This window comes from Neltuma alba, unplaced genomic scaffold (genome assembly GCF_004799145.2).
Source record: "Neltuma alba isolate B1F8T4 unplaced genomic scaffold, ASM479914v2 tig00012831_pilon, whole genome shotgun sequence".
NCBI lineage: Eukaryota > Viridiplantae > Streptophyta > Magnoliopsida > Fabales > Fabaceae > Neltuma > Neltuma alba.
In genome coordinates, this window is record NW_021637221.1 from 19,027 (window position 1) to 35,602 (window position 16,576).

Here is a 16,576-nt window from a genome sequence, read left to right on the forward strand (position 1 = left end):
TCTTGTCATTTGTAGAAATAATTACATTGGTTATTAGATAGCACAGAAAATGCACCGTTTTAGTAAACAATCATGGATGTGTGTTTGTCTAACACAAAAAGAGCTGTTACAAGGATATTTAAAAAATTTAAACAAAAAATAATGTCCAGAACAGAATATTCCTGCCACTATCAAAATTTAAGGAATCTATAAGAATCCCCACCGAAGAAAGAAAACAGCTAATCCCGATTTCATTTGTTGGGACAGAAAGAATGAAGCAAACTAGGGGCAAAATTGGAGAGCCAATAATTTCGCTCAAAGTTATTCCGAGCGGCGCTTAAAGACATGTCGCTCCCTCTGGAAATCGCAATTTTTTGTTCCAAGATGGACCTCGGCGGCCAACATCATTTGGATGTCAGCCTCCTTCTGCGACAACCGCGGCGGCTGCGGTTGCCGAGGCCATGGCTCTGAGAATAATGTTGGCCCGGTGCTGCCCTCTGAAGCTGCAAGGCCGTGAAAAATGGCGGGGATTTCAGGGATCACGGTGAGTCTCCTACAACGAAAAATTAACGAGAAAAACGCCACTAACCTAAATGGTATAATTGTCCTTCAAATATTTGGGCCAGCCTGTTGGGTCTCTATGAAACTGCGGCATATTTTCGATCTCGACCCATTAAAGTCCAATAGTATATCACCGTCAGTTATGAATTCAGAATTGAGATTCATAAACTTGTGGGGTAAACCGTGATTTTAAAAATAATTTTACAGTATATGAATTAAATTTGTGACAAAAATTTTATTTTAATTTATGTACAAATATTTTTTTAAGTAATTTTGGAGTATTCCAAACACCCCATTTATTGTATTGGAAAAAAAAAAAAATAAGAATTAAGATTCAAAATTTTCTAACAGTCTGTAAGACAGTAACCGAAAGAAAAAATTCATCTTTTCATTTAACAAAGATTCCGTTCGATTGCTAAACGCTTGCTGATATGTCTTTTCTATTTTATTAATAGTATGAATTGTGCATAAGTGATGAACACTCACTTTAGAATCCATGGGAGTGATGGGACTTATTTCTTATGCATAAAACTCACATCTAGTAGTTGTTGACAAGAGTTCTACCTAGAGAGTTACTACTTTCAATCTTTGACATAAGACCTCATTTGATTTTTATTTTGATCCTTAATATAAGATCTCAATCCATTTTGTCTCTCATATTTATCTATTTTTTCTTAAAATAGTCTTTCTAATAATGGTAGTTCTAGCTGGACACTTGATTATTAAGGATATTTTAGAAAAGACAACACATATTTATTATAAGTAACTAATTTAATTTATTTTTTTAATCTACTCAAACTGGTCACATAACTCTTATATTTAAAGCTAGAGATAGTATTTTACGAATGGTTTTCACTCGCAATATCAATATAAATATTATATTTGATTTTTAATATAAAGTCTAGTTGTTTAATTTGAAGAGATTAAAAAAACCAAATAAATTATTTTAAAGTATTTATATTTATCATTTTTTAAAACTAATTTACTGAACTTATAAACCAATATATAATCTGATAATAAGTATAAGTATTTTAGAAAAATCATGTAATATATATTATGATTAAGTAATTTATTTATTTTATTTTTTTTAATCTCGTCAAGTATTAGTCTTATAATAAGAAAGGAAAATAGGACTGTTTAAAGGCAGAAGGTAAGATGAGGAGACAGCATTTAGGATGTGATAAGAAGCGTGTGGGGTGGGGAGGATATGCACGATATAAGCAAATGGGCTTTAGGTGCGGGACAGTTGCTGTGGGAGAGACAACAGACAACCTGGTATTTTTAATTACCATGATTATTTATTAATGCTACTATGTGCGCAGTGCAGGGTAGCTAGCTGGACTATGTGGGATCCCTATGATAGGATTGATGCCCATCTTCACCCCCAGCACCCAACTCCCATGCAGTAACAACGCCCTTCAACTGCCTGCCTGGCCCTACTACTTCTACTGCCAAATTTAGCCTTCATCTAGATGGAGAGAAAAATGGGGAAAAACAGGGAAGGAGAATATTAAAAAAAAAAATTGGAAAAAATTATTTAGGGTTAATATTATTGTTGGCCCTTACAGTTTTATCGAATTTTGATTTTGATTCCTCTTATTTCAAATCGTTAGTTTTGATCATTATACTTTCATGAGGGCTACTTGTGAGTTTAAGCATAAAAATCATTTGTTAAACTCACACCAAATCTTTATAAAATTATAAGAACCAAAGCCAATACAAAGATTAAAACCAAAATTTGACCAAATGACCAACAATGGTGTTATTGGCAGCAGCAAAGGAGGAACATCAAAATCCAGTTCGAGTTGCGTCGCAAGGACACTGTCCTTGAGAGATATTCCGCAACCCCTCGACACAACAGGAAGCGGCACTTCCCAGGATCAAACGAATCCCTCTTGCGAAGCAAGGCGGCAGAACAGCGAAAGAGTTTGTAACGCAGGGAACAGAGAAGAGGAAGAAGACGAGCACAATCTGCCCTCACGCTTTCTGAACCATCCCTTATATAGATGCGAATGGCCACATCACCGGAAGACGCATCCCTCTGTTTCGTCGAATGGGTATGACGGAAACAACGCAAGGTTCCGTTGGAGACGGAACAACACGAACGTTGGTGCACACAACGTTCGGTCACACCCCATGAGACGCGTCCGGTCGGCCACAAAACAAGACAGCAACCCTTTTTATTTTTAACAAGTCCAAAATAAGACTTTTCCGGTAAGCAAAATTTTATTTAAAAAATTTAACAAAAGTTTAAAATAATTTTCGTAAAATGAGGCGTTGCCACATCTAATTCACGCGCAGGGGGGAAATCGCCAGTTTTCAACTGCATTTCCCTTCTGGTGGCCCGTTGTTGTGTGCGCGAGGCCCACTTTTCTCTTGGCCCATTTACCCCCTCAATGATGCTTAATCTCATTTATACACTTAGTCTTCTTCTCATTTTTCTCATGTGGGACTTTATTTGACACACATTGCATGTTTTCACAACAGGTGTTAGACCACCAAAAATTTATTATTTTTGAGAGTTTTCTCTTGTATAATATTTTTCCCATTATTTTTTTTCTTTTTGGACTAAGGGGTGTATTTAGATGAAAACCAAATCATAATTTTAAAAATATTTTTACAATACAAAAAATAAATATGTAAAAAAATTTACCTCATTTTTCCGAATAATATTTTTTTCATGTTACCAAACACTCCTTAAGTGTTGGCGAACCCATTATTCATTTTTAAAGCTAATAATTTTTTTTTTTTGCTAAAACACAAGTATCTTTCTATTGAAAGTAATCTTATCCGAGATATTGTCGAACACTAAATGTAACCACCTCTCCTAATAAGAATTCGAATCTTGATTCGTCATGTTGTGAGAGACTAACACTTTCTATTAGATCAATTTTGTTGGTAAAGCCGATAATTTCATTCTTATGACAAATTACGCACCGGCACAGCACACAATTTCACAAAAACCACAGGCCCATGTTGGCCCATTGGTTGTACACACTTGGCCTCACTTCACCCCTCCCGTCTCATCCATACACCGATCGTCCTATCCTGCCTCTCCCAGTTGCTCTTACTGCCATCAATCCCCATCACATATTCACCATCATATTCCCCACACTTCTTTTTTTGCATTCAACTGAATTTTTCCTTTGAAGAGGAAATTGTTCCTTTCATTTTTGGTTAACAAGTCACAACTTATCTATAACATGCCACGTCTTTCGATGAGAACGTCCAAGAGTACCACGACGTCAAGAGGCAAAATTGAAAGTGCTTTTAGACCCGAAGTCAATATGGAGTTAAAAGGTCAACATTAATATCCGTTAGTCGGGGGATGACATTTCATTGATATCGACGTTGAGAGCCCCAATAAGATTCTAATTTGACCTGTCGACACCGAAAACAAAATAGTCATTTTAATATAAAAATTACTTAATTAATTTACATAGTTTAAAAAAAATTACTAAATTATTTAATTATAACATATGTTATATAATTATTTTAAAATATTTATATGTATCATTAGATTATATATCAATTTAAAATAATGACAAATTAGTTTGAAAAAAAATATATAAATACTTTAATCCTATATTTGGTATGAGGAAAATGAAGGGAGAGAACAAAAAATTTAATGAGCTCGATTTAAAAAATTAGAAAAGTAGTGTTTTAAAATTTTAATAAAAAATAAGATAAAAGAGTAATTTTTTAATTTTTTAAATTGAGTTTATTAAAATTTTTTCTTCTCTCACTTTTCCTCCTATCCTTTTCCCTCATACCAAACTGATCACAAGGTAAGTTATTATCTTTTTTTCAAATATATCTAAATAAGTTAACTGAGTCTCGTATTAAAATGGGCTCTGAAGAAAGAAGGGGTGGGGAAGGAAGGGCAAAATTAGAAGAAGGGGGTCGCTTTACACCAAAGGAGACATGAATTTGGTGTTATTGTGGTGCGATGAAGTCATAGTGTGCGGTGTGGTGGGTTGGACCACAGACATGGCATCGGCATAAGTGCTGCTCTTGCCCCCTCCCTTCCTATATCCTAATTATCCTGCTCCTTCTCTTCACTCATCTCGTCTCTTTCATACATGCCAACATTTCATTTTGCGTCTAATTTTTGGTAATTACAATAAATTTATTATACTAGTCCTAGACGTAAGTCACTGGTAGGAAAAAGTTTTAGTCATAAATATAGATTACTTGTGACATATTTAATGTTTATTTTTTAATTTTAATTTTATTTAATTTTCATTCCAAACAAAGAAGGAAGGAAGAGATATGAGAATAATTTGTAAATGTAGAGAAAAAATTTTAACAAGAGTAAAATTAAATTTTTTTTATTAATTTAATGTATTCTTTGATATGTGAAAATACTATCTTCGGTCCTAATTATAAGAGCTATTTAACTAACATGAGCAGATTAAGAAAATAAGTTAAATTAGTTATTTGTAATAAACATGTGTTGTCTTTTCTAAAATATCCTTACTAATCAAGTTTATTGGTTAGAATTACTATTATTAGAGGGACTATCTTGAGAAAAAATATATAAATATAAAAGATAAAATATATTAGATTCTTGTAATTAGAATTAAAATAAAAATCAAATAATGTCTTATATTAAAAACTAAAAGTAGGTAGTATATTACAGGTGATTTATATTAAGTGTAGTATGCTGCGAGTCCCCTTGGAAATTGGAAAATGCGGTCAAATCATCAATGTGTGAGGTAAAGTTTAGCGATTGTAATTACTAATGATTAATAAATTATACCACACAATGGCTGCCGCTTGCATCTGGGTGCCATTTGCAAGCAACCATTTCATATTTTATTATGATCACATAGTAATAAATTTCTTTTCCATTGCGCAAGATAACAATTTTTTTCCCTTCATATAGGCCCAAATTTCAAGTTATATATGCGTTGCGACTCATATGCCTATGTAATGTATGTACGTTTTGGGATAGGAATACCTTGACAAATACAAACTACAAACGGGGGATTGCCGGAATTCATAAACTTTTTCCCCGATTTTTACACTAAGTAAATTAAATAATTGAAACAAAGTCATCAATATTAATACATGAGCAGTTAAACTAGTTAACTAATTTGATGATACTAAGAAAACTAGTTAAATTAGTTATTTATCACAAATGTGTGTTGATATATTAAATTATTATTTTTAATTATATGCACTGGATGATTAAAATTATCCCTTAGTAAGAACCCCTTACAATTAACAAGAATATTTTTTTTAAAATAAAACATAAAATAGATTGAAATTTTATATTTATGAAAAATTTAACTCTCAATTAATTTTTATATTAAGAATAAAAAAAATAGTATTAAAGATATAAACACGGGTGGAAGTGGGTGGAGCGTTTGGACATAGAGGAGAGAAGAAGACAAAGTGCAGAAATGGAGAAGTAGCTCGTGAGGGGCGTTGGGGGGGGGGGGGAGAGCAAGGACAGGGGGACCCATCTGCTGAGCTAGAAAGGCAGAAGTTTTAATGACCCCTCTGTCCCATAATCAAACCCTGTACACGACAAATGTGTCTTCTTTCCCATCAACAAAACCCACTTCCCCTTGCCTTCCTTCTTCTTCTTCCTTTTAAATAAAAAATAAAAAGAATATAAGTACAGTACATACATATATATAGTTATACACACACACTTAGAATAACAGATCAGGAGACGTGGGTTAGGCTTGCATGCCAACCAACACCTTCATTTTGTTGGCCTCTCATTATATATTCTGCTTTTATTATTAGCAAACTCACCCACAAAAAAAAAAAATATATATATATATATATATAACACCAACATTTATACCTAATCCATTATTTATTTATCCAGCTTCCACATTACAAGCTCTTGAGATTTCTTTTTCTTCATTTTAGCAGTAGTAACACATGTCAGTCACTCATAATCTTGTAGGTTAAGAGACTGAAAATTCTCTCATAAATGAGAGCTTACATGTTTAATTTCATTTACAACCTTTAAATCGTTGAAATTCTGAATTAATTGTCGCCTTTGAAATGAATAATATTGTAGTATAATAATAAAAATAAGGTGACAATTTCTATTTCAAAACAAGGCTAATTTCCATTCACAATCCTTAATATTTAAATAACATGAAAAAAAGAATAGAGGAGGAAGAAGCAAGCATTGTGGTGAGACTTGAGAGATGAATTTAGAAAGAGACAAAGCGGGAAGGGTAAGACAGTAAAATCGGAAGCAAATCCCAAAGCCCAGAAAAGATCAAAAGCAAACAAAAGGAGTAGCAACTGGGCCTGTGCATGGTATGCCCCAACCATCTCATTCTTAGCTGTTCCATTGTACAGTGGGCCCCCTCTCTTGTCCTTCCCTCTTCCCTGGTCTTCTCCCTTTATAATCCCCCAAGCCCTCCCTTCGCTTTCTCTCATCACAAAACTACTCTCCCATGGCCAAACTCGGAAAGCTTACGAAGCTCAAGTCCGCCATCAAGCGCTGGCCCTCCTTCCCCAGGCTCGGCAGCGGCGGCGGTCGCTCCTCCACAAGCCACGACCAACTTCATCACAGCCTCTCCGCGGATCATAATCAAGCAGAACAATCGCTCCATGCGGTCTACGTTGGGAAGTCGCGACGACGCTACCTCGTAAGCTCCGACGTCCTGGAGCACCCTGTTTTTCAGGAGCTGGTGGATCGGTCGGCGTCGGAGTCGGAGGAAGACGGCGGTGCGGTGGTGGTTGCGTGTGAGGTGGTGCTGTTCGAGCACTTGCTGTGGATGCTTGAAAACGCCGAGACGCAAATGGGGTCCATGCACGAGCTGGCTGAGCTCTACACCTGCGCATGCTGATTCACATACAGAGATCCATCACTTTTAATTATTCTCTGATTCATTACGTGCGTATTATGTTCAGATTATAGGTAGGGTGCTTGTTATTACTAGAGAAAAAAAAAAAAAGGAGGAAAAAAATGGTGGTTTTGGGTAATTTTGTGGATTCTTACAGCGTCTTCGACGAAATAATGCATCATGGTGGACGAAGTGAGGATTCATTTACTGTGTATAAATCGGAGCCCATTTTTCACTGGTCGATGATGATTCGGTCCGAGAAATTGTAATTAGAGAGTTACTCTTTATTATGTGGTAGTAATTATATTGTATGTTCACCAACACCAATATATATGAATTTTTTTTTTTTTAATGAAAGTGATTGAGGTGGAAGGCAATTATTGTGTTTGGTCTCGTCGTTCATTGAAAAAGGAAGATTAATGCAATCATCAAATTAGTATTTTAAATTTCGATTTCTTTTATGGATTTAGCTTGCTTCCTGCATTTCTTTGTCAACGATATAATGTAACCTATTGATGTATGTGGTCATAAAATTCGGTACAGGACCTCTCCTGCGCAGTACTTATCCAGACCCTTTAAATTTAAAATTTGTAACTCTTAAATTTTCAAGTAATAATTACAGTTTTTAGATTAATATATATATTAAAAATTAAAATGTAAGAATAAAATATCTTTAAATTTAAACTTTGTAATTTTAATACAACAAATGTGAGTGTAATAAGCATGAGATGGGCGTCTATATGCTGATGCCAGATGCTGAGTCCATTTCCGGGAAGGAGACCAGCGTACGTCGTCGATATTTCTAATGATTGTTTGTCTTTAATCTGCCTTTTTTTAAACCTGAGTCTTCTTTTTTACTAAACATCATCATCATTACGTTTAAACCCAAACAACTAAAAAGAAGATTCTGCGGTCAAAATTCTCAAAAGATTCTGCCTCTTTATGCCGCTAAATAAATACGTTTTGTGACGCAATGATCTTTTACGTTGTGTATACAAATACATATATCATACGATTTTATAATTTAATAACTGAGTATTCCAGTGATTTATATTTCAATGAAAATAAATTTTCTTATTTACGAACCAATTCAGTCGTGGTTCATAATTAATTAAATGCTCCCTCCAGTCCATAATATAAGAAATTTGTTAGTTTTTCTCGCTTTCTTAAAATGATAGAATTTTTCCTATTTTACCCCTGAAAAATGACGAAGTACTTCCTTTTAGTATTACACTTTTATTACCTCTCACCTCCTTCCTCTCTCTCTCTCTCTCTCTTATGCATACTAGCTTCTGATTTTTAATATAAAAGTTAATTTGACTTTCAATTTGATCCTTAATATAAAATCTCAATTCACTTTGCCTCTCATATTTATCTTTTTTTTTTTTAAATAGTCCTTGGAATAGTTACATATATTAAAGATGTCATCGAATAATAATTTTAGCTAATACACATGATTAATAAAGGTATTCTAAGAAAAACAATACATATTTATTACAAATGACTAACTTAACAAGCTTTCTTAATTTACTCAAATTAATCAACTAGCTCTTATATTAAAGACTGGAGATAGTATCTAATATGGGTGAGAAGATCACGTTAATTATCCTTACAACATCTTATATTTTGAACTACAATTTTCTTCTAGCCAACATCCGATATGAGTACATCATTTTGAGTAAAATATAATTACTTTTTGAAATTATAAGGCTAAACGGCCATGGTAACAATTTTGTATTGCACATAGGCAATATTGGCATGTCAACTGCGAGTGAGTTTGATCTTAAGGCATGAACATGTAAAAAAAAAATCACATAAAATAAAATTAGATTTACTATACAATATATAACTACTAAAGAGATTGTTTTAATTAAATTTTAAAGTAAAAGTAGAAATGTGGAGCTTATATACATCATTCCATTGTTTTTGGTCCGATCGAATTATCCCTACGTTTTCATTAGATGCTCCTCAGGCGCAGCAGACGTGCAAGGTTATATTATCACTTAAATTTTTGGCATGATAAGATTTAGCAGTCCTATAATCATATGAAGAAATTACTTAGTAGACAAAACAAATGGATTTGTGGTTAGGAATGAAAGGCACCACTAATGAGACGTCATCAATTTTAGTGTTGTTTCTGCCAAGACATTTTGATTTAGATTATATGTGGACCAACAATTATTATTTAATCCACTACTAATTGTTGCCCACTTCATTCATTTAAAACTGCACACGTGATTATTTAATTTATTAATCATAATCAATATTCAGATGTATGGGACTAGCTAGTATATTATCCGTACATAACTGTACTTCTGCACGTAATACCAAGTGGCAATCAGAAGGAAAATTAAGGGAAATATATAAGTCAATAACAACGGATAGGGTTTTTTTTAAAAAGAAAAATTCCTTAAAAAAATGATTGTTGAGTTTTAAAATTTCAAATCAGGAATTATGATAAAAATATCTTGTTAGTTACTTTTCAAATATATTTTTTTTACGAGTATAGTAACTAATACTGATTTAAAATTTTAAAATTTAACAGTCATTTTTTTGGGATTTTTTCTTTTTCTTTTCCACTGAATTTTTGGAGTAAATATTAAATTTAATATTGTTGTTTACAAATGACTCGCCTTTATAAAAGTCTGAAAATTTTCGAGGAAGGAGCACTGTGAAAAGCTCTCTTTGAGATTAATTTTGAAAACTCTTTAATCTTTCGGGGAATAATTATTCCATAATTTTATGTTTTTTAAAAAAAACTGAAAACATATCAGTCAAGTTGGTCCTCTCATCAGCTCGTGATTCGTGAGATAAGATTCGGTGGTTAGGTTTTTTTAATATTTAAAGTTAATATCCACAACGTCCCCATAATGATTTTAATAATTTAAGAAAATTTTTTTAAAACAAATATTCAAAAGCTGGGAGCAGAATTGTTCTAATATGATAGAAATACAGCAGTATTATAGTTTGGTATGGAAAAAACCTGGGGCCTCGCCCGCAGTTTGAATTGTAACTTGTAAGTTTATATGGTTGGTGTGACGTGGTCATATCTATGAGAAGACAAACGTTGATGGAGATTGCGATCGCGTATTTAATTTTTAGTTTTAGTTTAAAGTGAATACATATTAAATACACAGGTGGAAGGGAGGCGGGGGGAGAGAGAGAGAGCAAAGAAAGAGCAGTCGACTGCATATAAAGTCAATTTCAATTTTTCTTCTATTTGAGATATATTTTATTATATACTCAGTGAAGAGAATTTAACTTTAATATCCGAAAGGTTTTTTAATTTTTCAAAAGAAAATAAGAACTCGGGTAACAAAGAATACAAAATTGATTACCTGTTGATGGGACCTGCAGTGTTCAACAATATATATATACACAAAATGCACTGAGGACGAGTCCAAGATTATTAGTGGGCCTTGTACCCAAAAAGGTTAATAGTGGGCCAGTGGAAAGATAGTTTCCTTGAGGTCAGACCAAATGTCATGCTTGGGCCTAGGCCCCCTCTCTTCACCCACATGAACTTGCAAGAAAACCCATTGTGATTAGAGCTTATCCTAATTGCATAAGCAGCTTTGGTTTCATCGAATTTCTAAAAATCCGAATTAAGCATGATTTTCTCGGACTCGTAGTATTTAGTATTTACAGAATTTTGCGATTTGTTATTGATTTTACGTTATGTTAATTCTTCATTCAGTTAATTTTGGCATAATTTTAAACTTGAAAATCAACACGATCAAAGTCTAGAATGAGGGAGAATTAATAGAGTAAAACTTGGACCAAATAATATACATATAAATGAAACAGCATAACAAAATTTATCTGGAAGAGCAAGCTAATCAAGTAAGAAATAATATAAAGAAATGACAGCTCTGAAGTCTGAATCTGTGCCTGATAAAGATACACACACTAACAATTTATGAAATCCATTTGCAATAAGAATATAATAGAAATCCAGGTCAAGTCACGATGAAAATACGGCTGGCTGCGACGGGAAAGAGATGAATCAGAAAAGAAAGAGGAACGACACTAACTAAACATGAAGTTGAGGAGTCTGAATTTACGGAGGAAATGATGATACTTTCGTCTCACATTACCGATTCTGGTAGGCTTGTAATTGGAAGAATTGAGGATGCAGCGTTCAAAATCGCATGGTTCATATATGATTCTGAGAACTCCTTCATTGCGAAACCCTAATTCCTCAGCTGATTTAAAGAGCAGCTCACAGAAACGCTCGTCGCTGAGAACCTTCCTATGAACCACAAATCTCCGACTGCTTTCTTCGTCCATTCCAACCCTCACTGGTACGTAACCTTTTCTTCCCATTTTTGACCCTACCAATCCCTTATAATTCCAACCCATCCATTTCATTGCCTTCAGCTTATTACTCCCTCCTCTCATTCCCATCGTCTTCAACATCAACACACACAACTTCCATATCTATATATATATATAAGTGCGTGTGAGAGAACATGGACATTACCTTGTGACGGTAAAGTTGGACATGTTGGGTTGTTCTTGAAGAGTTGGGGAATTAGTGTCGTCTATCTTTGATGTTCTTCTTGTTTTTTTCCCCGTCTGAGGTTGACCTCATGAATTTGACTGACCCTCCATGCTATTTCGACTATGGTTCTGTCGCATCTAAGTCGAACTTGCCGTACGAAATGGGGACGGCCAAAACATATTATATGATGCGCATTTGAAATTTATTTCGTGTCATGCACAAAATTAATTTCAGAAATTTCTTCGTGTTTTCTTATAGCATTCATTTATATATATAGAACAAGGCCTGGTTGATATTGTGTTCAATTTTTACCTAGTTTGTGTTTGTCAAAATGGTTTGACAAGTGTTTTTATTAATACTCTTCCGATCCTTAATACAAAGCCTATTTAACTAATTTGATTAGATTAAGAAAGTTAGGTAAGTTAGTTAATTATAAGAAATATAACATGTTTTTTACTAAAACACCATAATCATCTTTTTTAATATCTCATTCCCTCTTCTACTTGATTATGATTGCAAGAGTATCTATAGGAGTAATTTAGGAAACATTAATAAATATGAGAAATAGGTCTTACATTTAGGATCAAAATCAACTAAATAATTAGGTTTTATATTAAGAACCGGAGGAGTATTAATTAATGATTAATTAATAATATATCTGTAGATCGACTGACACGTTTGGTTCCTTAAACAAAGAGATTGCGTGGCCATCAAATTAACAGACTGGCTACTGTTTTTAGTTTAACCCCTAAGAAAGTAAGAAACGAACGAAACACCGCCTGATATTGCAATCCCCCACCGGAGGGGGTTTTTTTTCCCTTGGAAAAATATATCCGAAAAATAAAAATTTGAGTTATATTTCTAATTTATTTACCTGAATAACTAAATTTGAATATCTCCTGTGCTTCTTTTTTTTTTTTAAATTACATCATGTGCTGTGGTTTTGCATAGCGTTTAGAATGAACAACACGATGTTGGCCCAAAAAAAAAAACCCTATAATTTTTGCGAAGAAATGAATAGCTAATAGCCCGAGCCCATTTACGCCCACCCGAGAAGTTCGATTGCCCCATGTGCCTACTCTTGGGCCCCCAGATCGTCTGGTCATCACGAAACGGCGTCGTTTCCAGTTTTGTTTCCCGAACGCCCGAATGGCTTCGATTGGGACCTTCATACAAAATTCCTCCATGACGTTTCTCATGCGTCATCTTAAATTTGATCTCTGCTCTGGTTTTTCATTCACGCCGAGCAGATTTTTTCCTTCACTGAAAATGACAGAGCCACAAGCTTCCTCCCTATAAATAATTAATCGCTCTCGCTTGCAGTCGAAAAAGAGCAGTCTCCTGTACGGTTATCAAATAGATATGGAGCCAACGCATAAATTAAGGAAGAAGTTTTAATTAAAATAATAATACCATTATTATTCACATAAATGAAATGAGATATTTTTAGAAAGTGTGATACATAAGAAAAAAGATATTAGTAAAAGGAATGGATAGAACCGGTCACTTGACCGTGGGTGGGACAATATTCATTATCAACATACAACTGAGCAGAGCTAGTCGGACCATGAAGCCAAAACTCAAAAGCGAGCACAGGCATAAGCAAGTTGAGTTTTAATTATTGGGTTTTTTTTTATACTTATTTTTATATATATTTGAAGTGTGATAGGGACATGTGATAGGTAATTATAGGACCCTTTAATCTGTCAGACTAACAGGCCACTTGACCCTTCATTCAATGTTTACCATTTTATGCTGCAACTTGTTTAGCCACTTTCTATTCCTTTCCTTTCCTTTCTACGACTTTCCTTATTTATGCTAATTAATGTCATTAAAGCCAGCTTGCGCCGTGCGACGACCTTACTCATTAATGCCCTTTTTCAAAAAAAAGAACTTATAGCTAGCCCATGGTTTGCGTAACACAGGGGGTCTAAAATAATTAAGAGATACTCCTCTTATCTTATTTATAAAATAAAGAAAAAAAAATATTTTTTTGTTCTATTTATAAAATAATAACAAATTTTTTTTGTATAAATATATAATTTTACTTTCTATTTATTATTATGTTGATTTTATTTATATAAAGTATGGTAAATATTAAATAGGAATAAAATTATTAAATTATTAAATATAAATTAATAAAGTTTAAAATTTTTTTAAATATATAAAATATATTTGAAATGATTTATAAATAGGATTTAAGGAGTTACTTTACATGATTGTGAATATTAGTGCAGCTCTCTGCACTTCACGTCTCTAGTGTACGTTGATGAGTGTGTATGGATGATTTGAGAGATCGCAGAGATATTTTCAATTCAGGGAGAGTGAGTGGAGCAGAACTTTTGATAAGATTGTTCCGTGAAAACGACAGGTTGTGGATAATTAACATACAGCGAAATTACTGTTTATGTTGCTGGCAATATCAGGTCCATTGTTTTTCCCGCCAATGAACTTAATTAGATGCCAAATGCTCGTCTGATATTTGCATAATTGCACATATAATGTAATAACATAAATGATGAGCATATATAGAAGTTATCAGAATTTGCCGGATCCAAAAGGGTAAAATTAAAGTACAATCAAGTTGATCAACCTTGAAAAGAGACATACATGAACTGATACAGTGGATTATATGACCCTGAAGACTAAGGCCACTTGACCCTTTAATATTTACACTTAACCATTTTCTGCTGCAACTTGTTGCCTTCTTTTTCGTATATGTCTACTTGCATTGTTTCTGCTTACTTGAAGATGTGTTTAAAGTTTGTGTCATGATGGGACCATACTTTAAGAATATACAGCTGCGTCTGGATCCACCTTTGTAATTGTTTTTCAACAAATTTGGATTATTCATGATAAATATCTACCCTCACATTTTTAATACTACTTCCGATACAAAATATAAAATTTAATTTATAGTGTAGTTTACATTAAAAAAATAGATTTTAGATTTAGTACAGGAGATGGTAATATGTGTGTATATAGAAAATTTATGGACACTTGGCTCTCTTGTCATCACATTCCTTTCAAAAGAGAAGATTAACTTTTTAGATTTGCAGTGATAATTGTACAATAAAATAAATGGAAAAAAATAAAACTTAAAACGATCCATTTTTTCGTTAATTAAATAGAAAAATAAAGTTGTTTAATTTAAAAAACTTGCTCTGACATGAAAGTTGATGTAATTAAAATTTGAATTTGAGGGAAAATTGTTAGTGCTTGTGGGGATCACTTCGAACTAAACAGAAAATTTTTAACATGAAAGTTGCACCATTTTTAATTTGTGAATAGTGTCTTTTTCATGGATTATATAGATATACATTGATGGATGATTTTGGACTGAGCATATACAGATGAAATAATCATTGACAAGGACATCAAATCTTGAAATATATGCCAATATGTGTGCAAGTTGATATTCAGAAAATATATAATACTCCTCCGGTCCTAAATGTAAGACCCTTATACACTCTAGTATAAGGGTCTTACATTTAGGACCGGAGGAGTACGTGAAAGGGTGGAAGAAGAATATATATTATGAAATTAAAAAGGGTCCCATGGATATCTTTGGGGTCATATGAGGAGAGCATATATATGCTGATCACTTTCGCTCCCAATGCATTGTGTCTCCACCAAAATCCATAAAATGATTAATTGCGCGGACAAGATTGGCTTCTGTGCCTCTTCAGTGTTTCATCCAAAAAAGAAAAACTAATTTTACTTTTGAAGATGAAATCTAGTGCTTCTTTGGCAATTAGGGATGGAGGCGTTTGACATCGGTTTCAAACCAATTGACTTTCTGAAAGAACTCCCAAAGCAGCATGGGTAAGTCTTATCAAGAAAATCTTCGATTTCCAAACACTCCCAACAAAACCCCCTCCTGAATCTATATGCTAGCCAAAAAATAAAATGAATAAAAATATTATATTTTGATATTCAAATGCGGATCGAGTAATTTATATTAAATTCTGCCCTGCTTGTGTGCCAAAAGAAAAATAAAGAAATAACGTGATGATATATGGTCCGTTTAAAATAATTTAATACTCCTCCGGTCCTTAATATAAGACCCATTTAACTAATTTGATTAGATTAAGAAAGTTAGGTAAGTTAGTTAATTATAAGAAAAGTGACACATTTTTCCTAAAACACCATAATCATCTTTCTTAATACTCCCTCTCTCTCTTCTACTTGATTATAGTTGAGGGAATATCTATAGGGGTAATTTAGAGAAAATTGATAAATATAAGAAATGGGTATTATATTTAGGACCAAAACCAACTCACTAATTGGGTCCTATATTAATGACCGGAGGAGTATTAACTTTTTAATCGCGATTTACAGAATAATAAATATATCAAAAAAGTTTTGTTTTGATCTATGTAAATGATATTTATAAGTGATTTTAAACGCTATCTCAAAGACAGAGAGATGAAGTGGTGGGAAAAGAATAGAGGCACGTGATATATGGCTTGGAGAGTTGGAGGTCCTAGAAATCACGTGCGAGGTGCATGGGAAAGCAGTGAAGGAAGAAGAAGAAGAAGAAGAATGAGAACCAGATAAATGAACTTCTCTGGTCGGATATTGTGTCCCACAAATCCATTTTCAATATCAGTTTCCATGTTATCTCAGCCTGCAGCCTCATTTTAAAATAAAATACATACACCATGCATTATGTGTGTGTGTGTACATATCAGTGTCTGTTGCATAT

The 16,576-nt window shown here is 33.4% G+C and overlaps 2 protein-coding genes across 2 annotated transcripts in view; both read left to right on the forward strand.

Annotated features, from left to right (window-relative positions):
* Positions 1–16,576, forward strand: part of LOC114731430 (dnaJ homolog subfamily B member 6) — a 23,033-nt gene continuing 6,457 nt past the window's right edge. The window contains exons 1-2 of the mRNA XM_028918591.1: positions 1–11; positions 5,166–5,168. The gene's annotated coding sequence lies outside the window, so the exon portion shown is untranslated. The remainder of the gene's footprint in view (positions 12–5,165; positions 5,169–16,576) is intronic.
* Positions 6,972–7,798, forward strand: LOC114731431 (auxin-responsive protein SAUR78-like). The gene has a single exon (XM_028918596.1). The coding sequence runs from the start codon at positions 6,972–6,974 to the stop codon at positions 7,365–7,367; it is 396 nt and encodes a 131-aa protein (XP_028774429.1). The 3' UTR covers positions 7,368–7,798.

Bases quoted from the DNA above. Each gene is read 5' to 3' on its own strand.
- LOC114731431 (XM_028918596.1), top strand. From the start codon at position 6,972: ATGGCCAAACTCGGAAAGCTTACGAAGCTCAAGTCCGCCATCAAGCGC.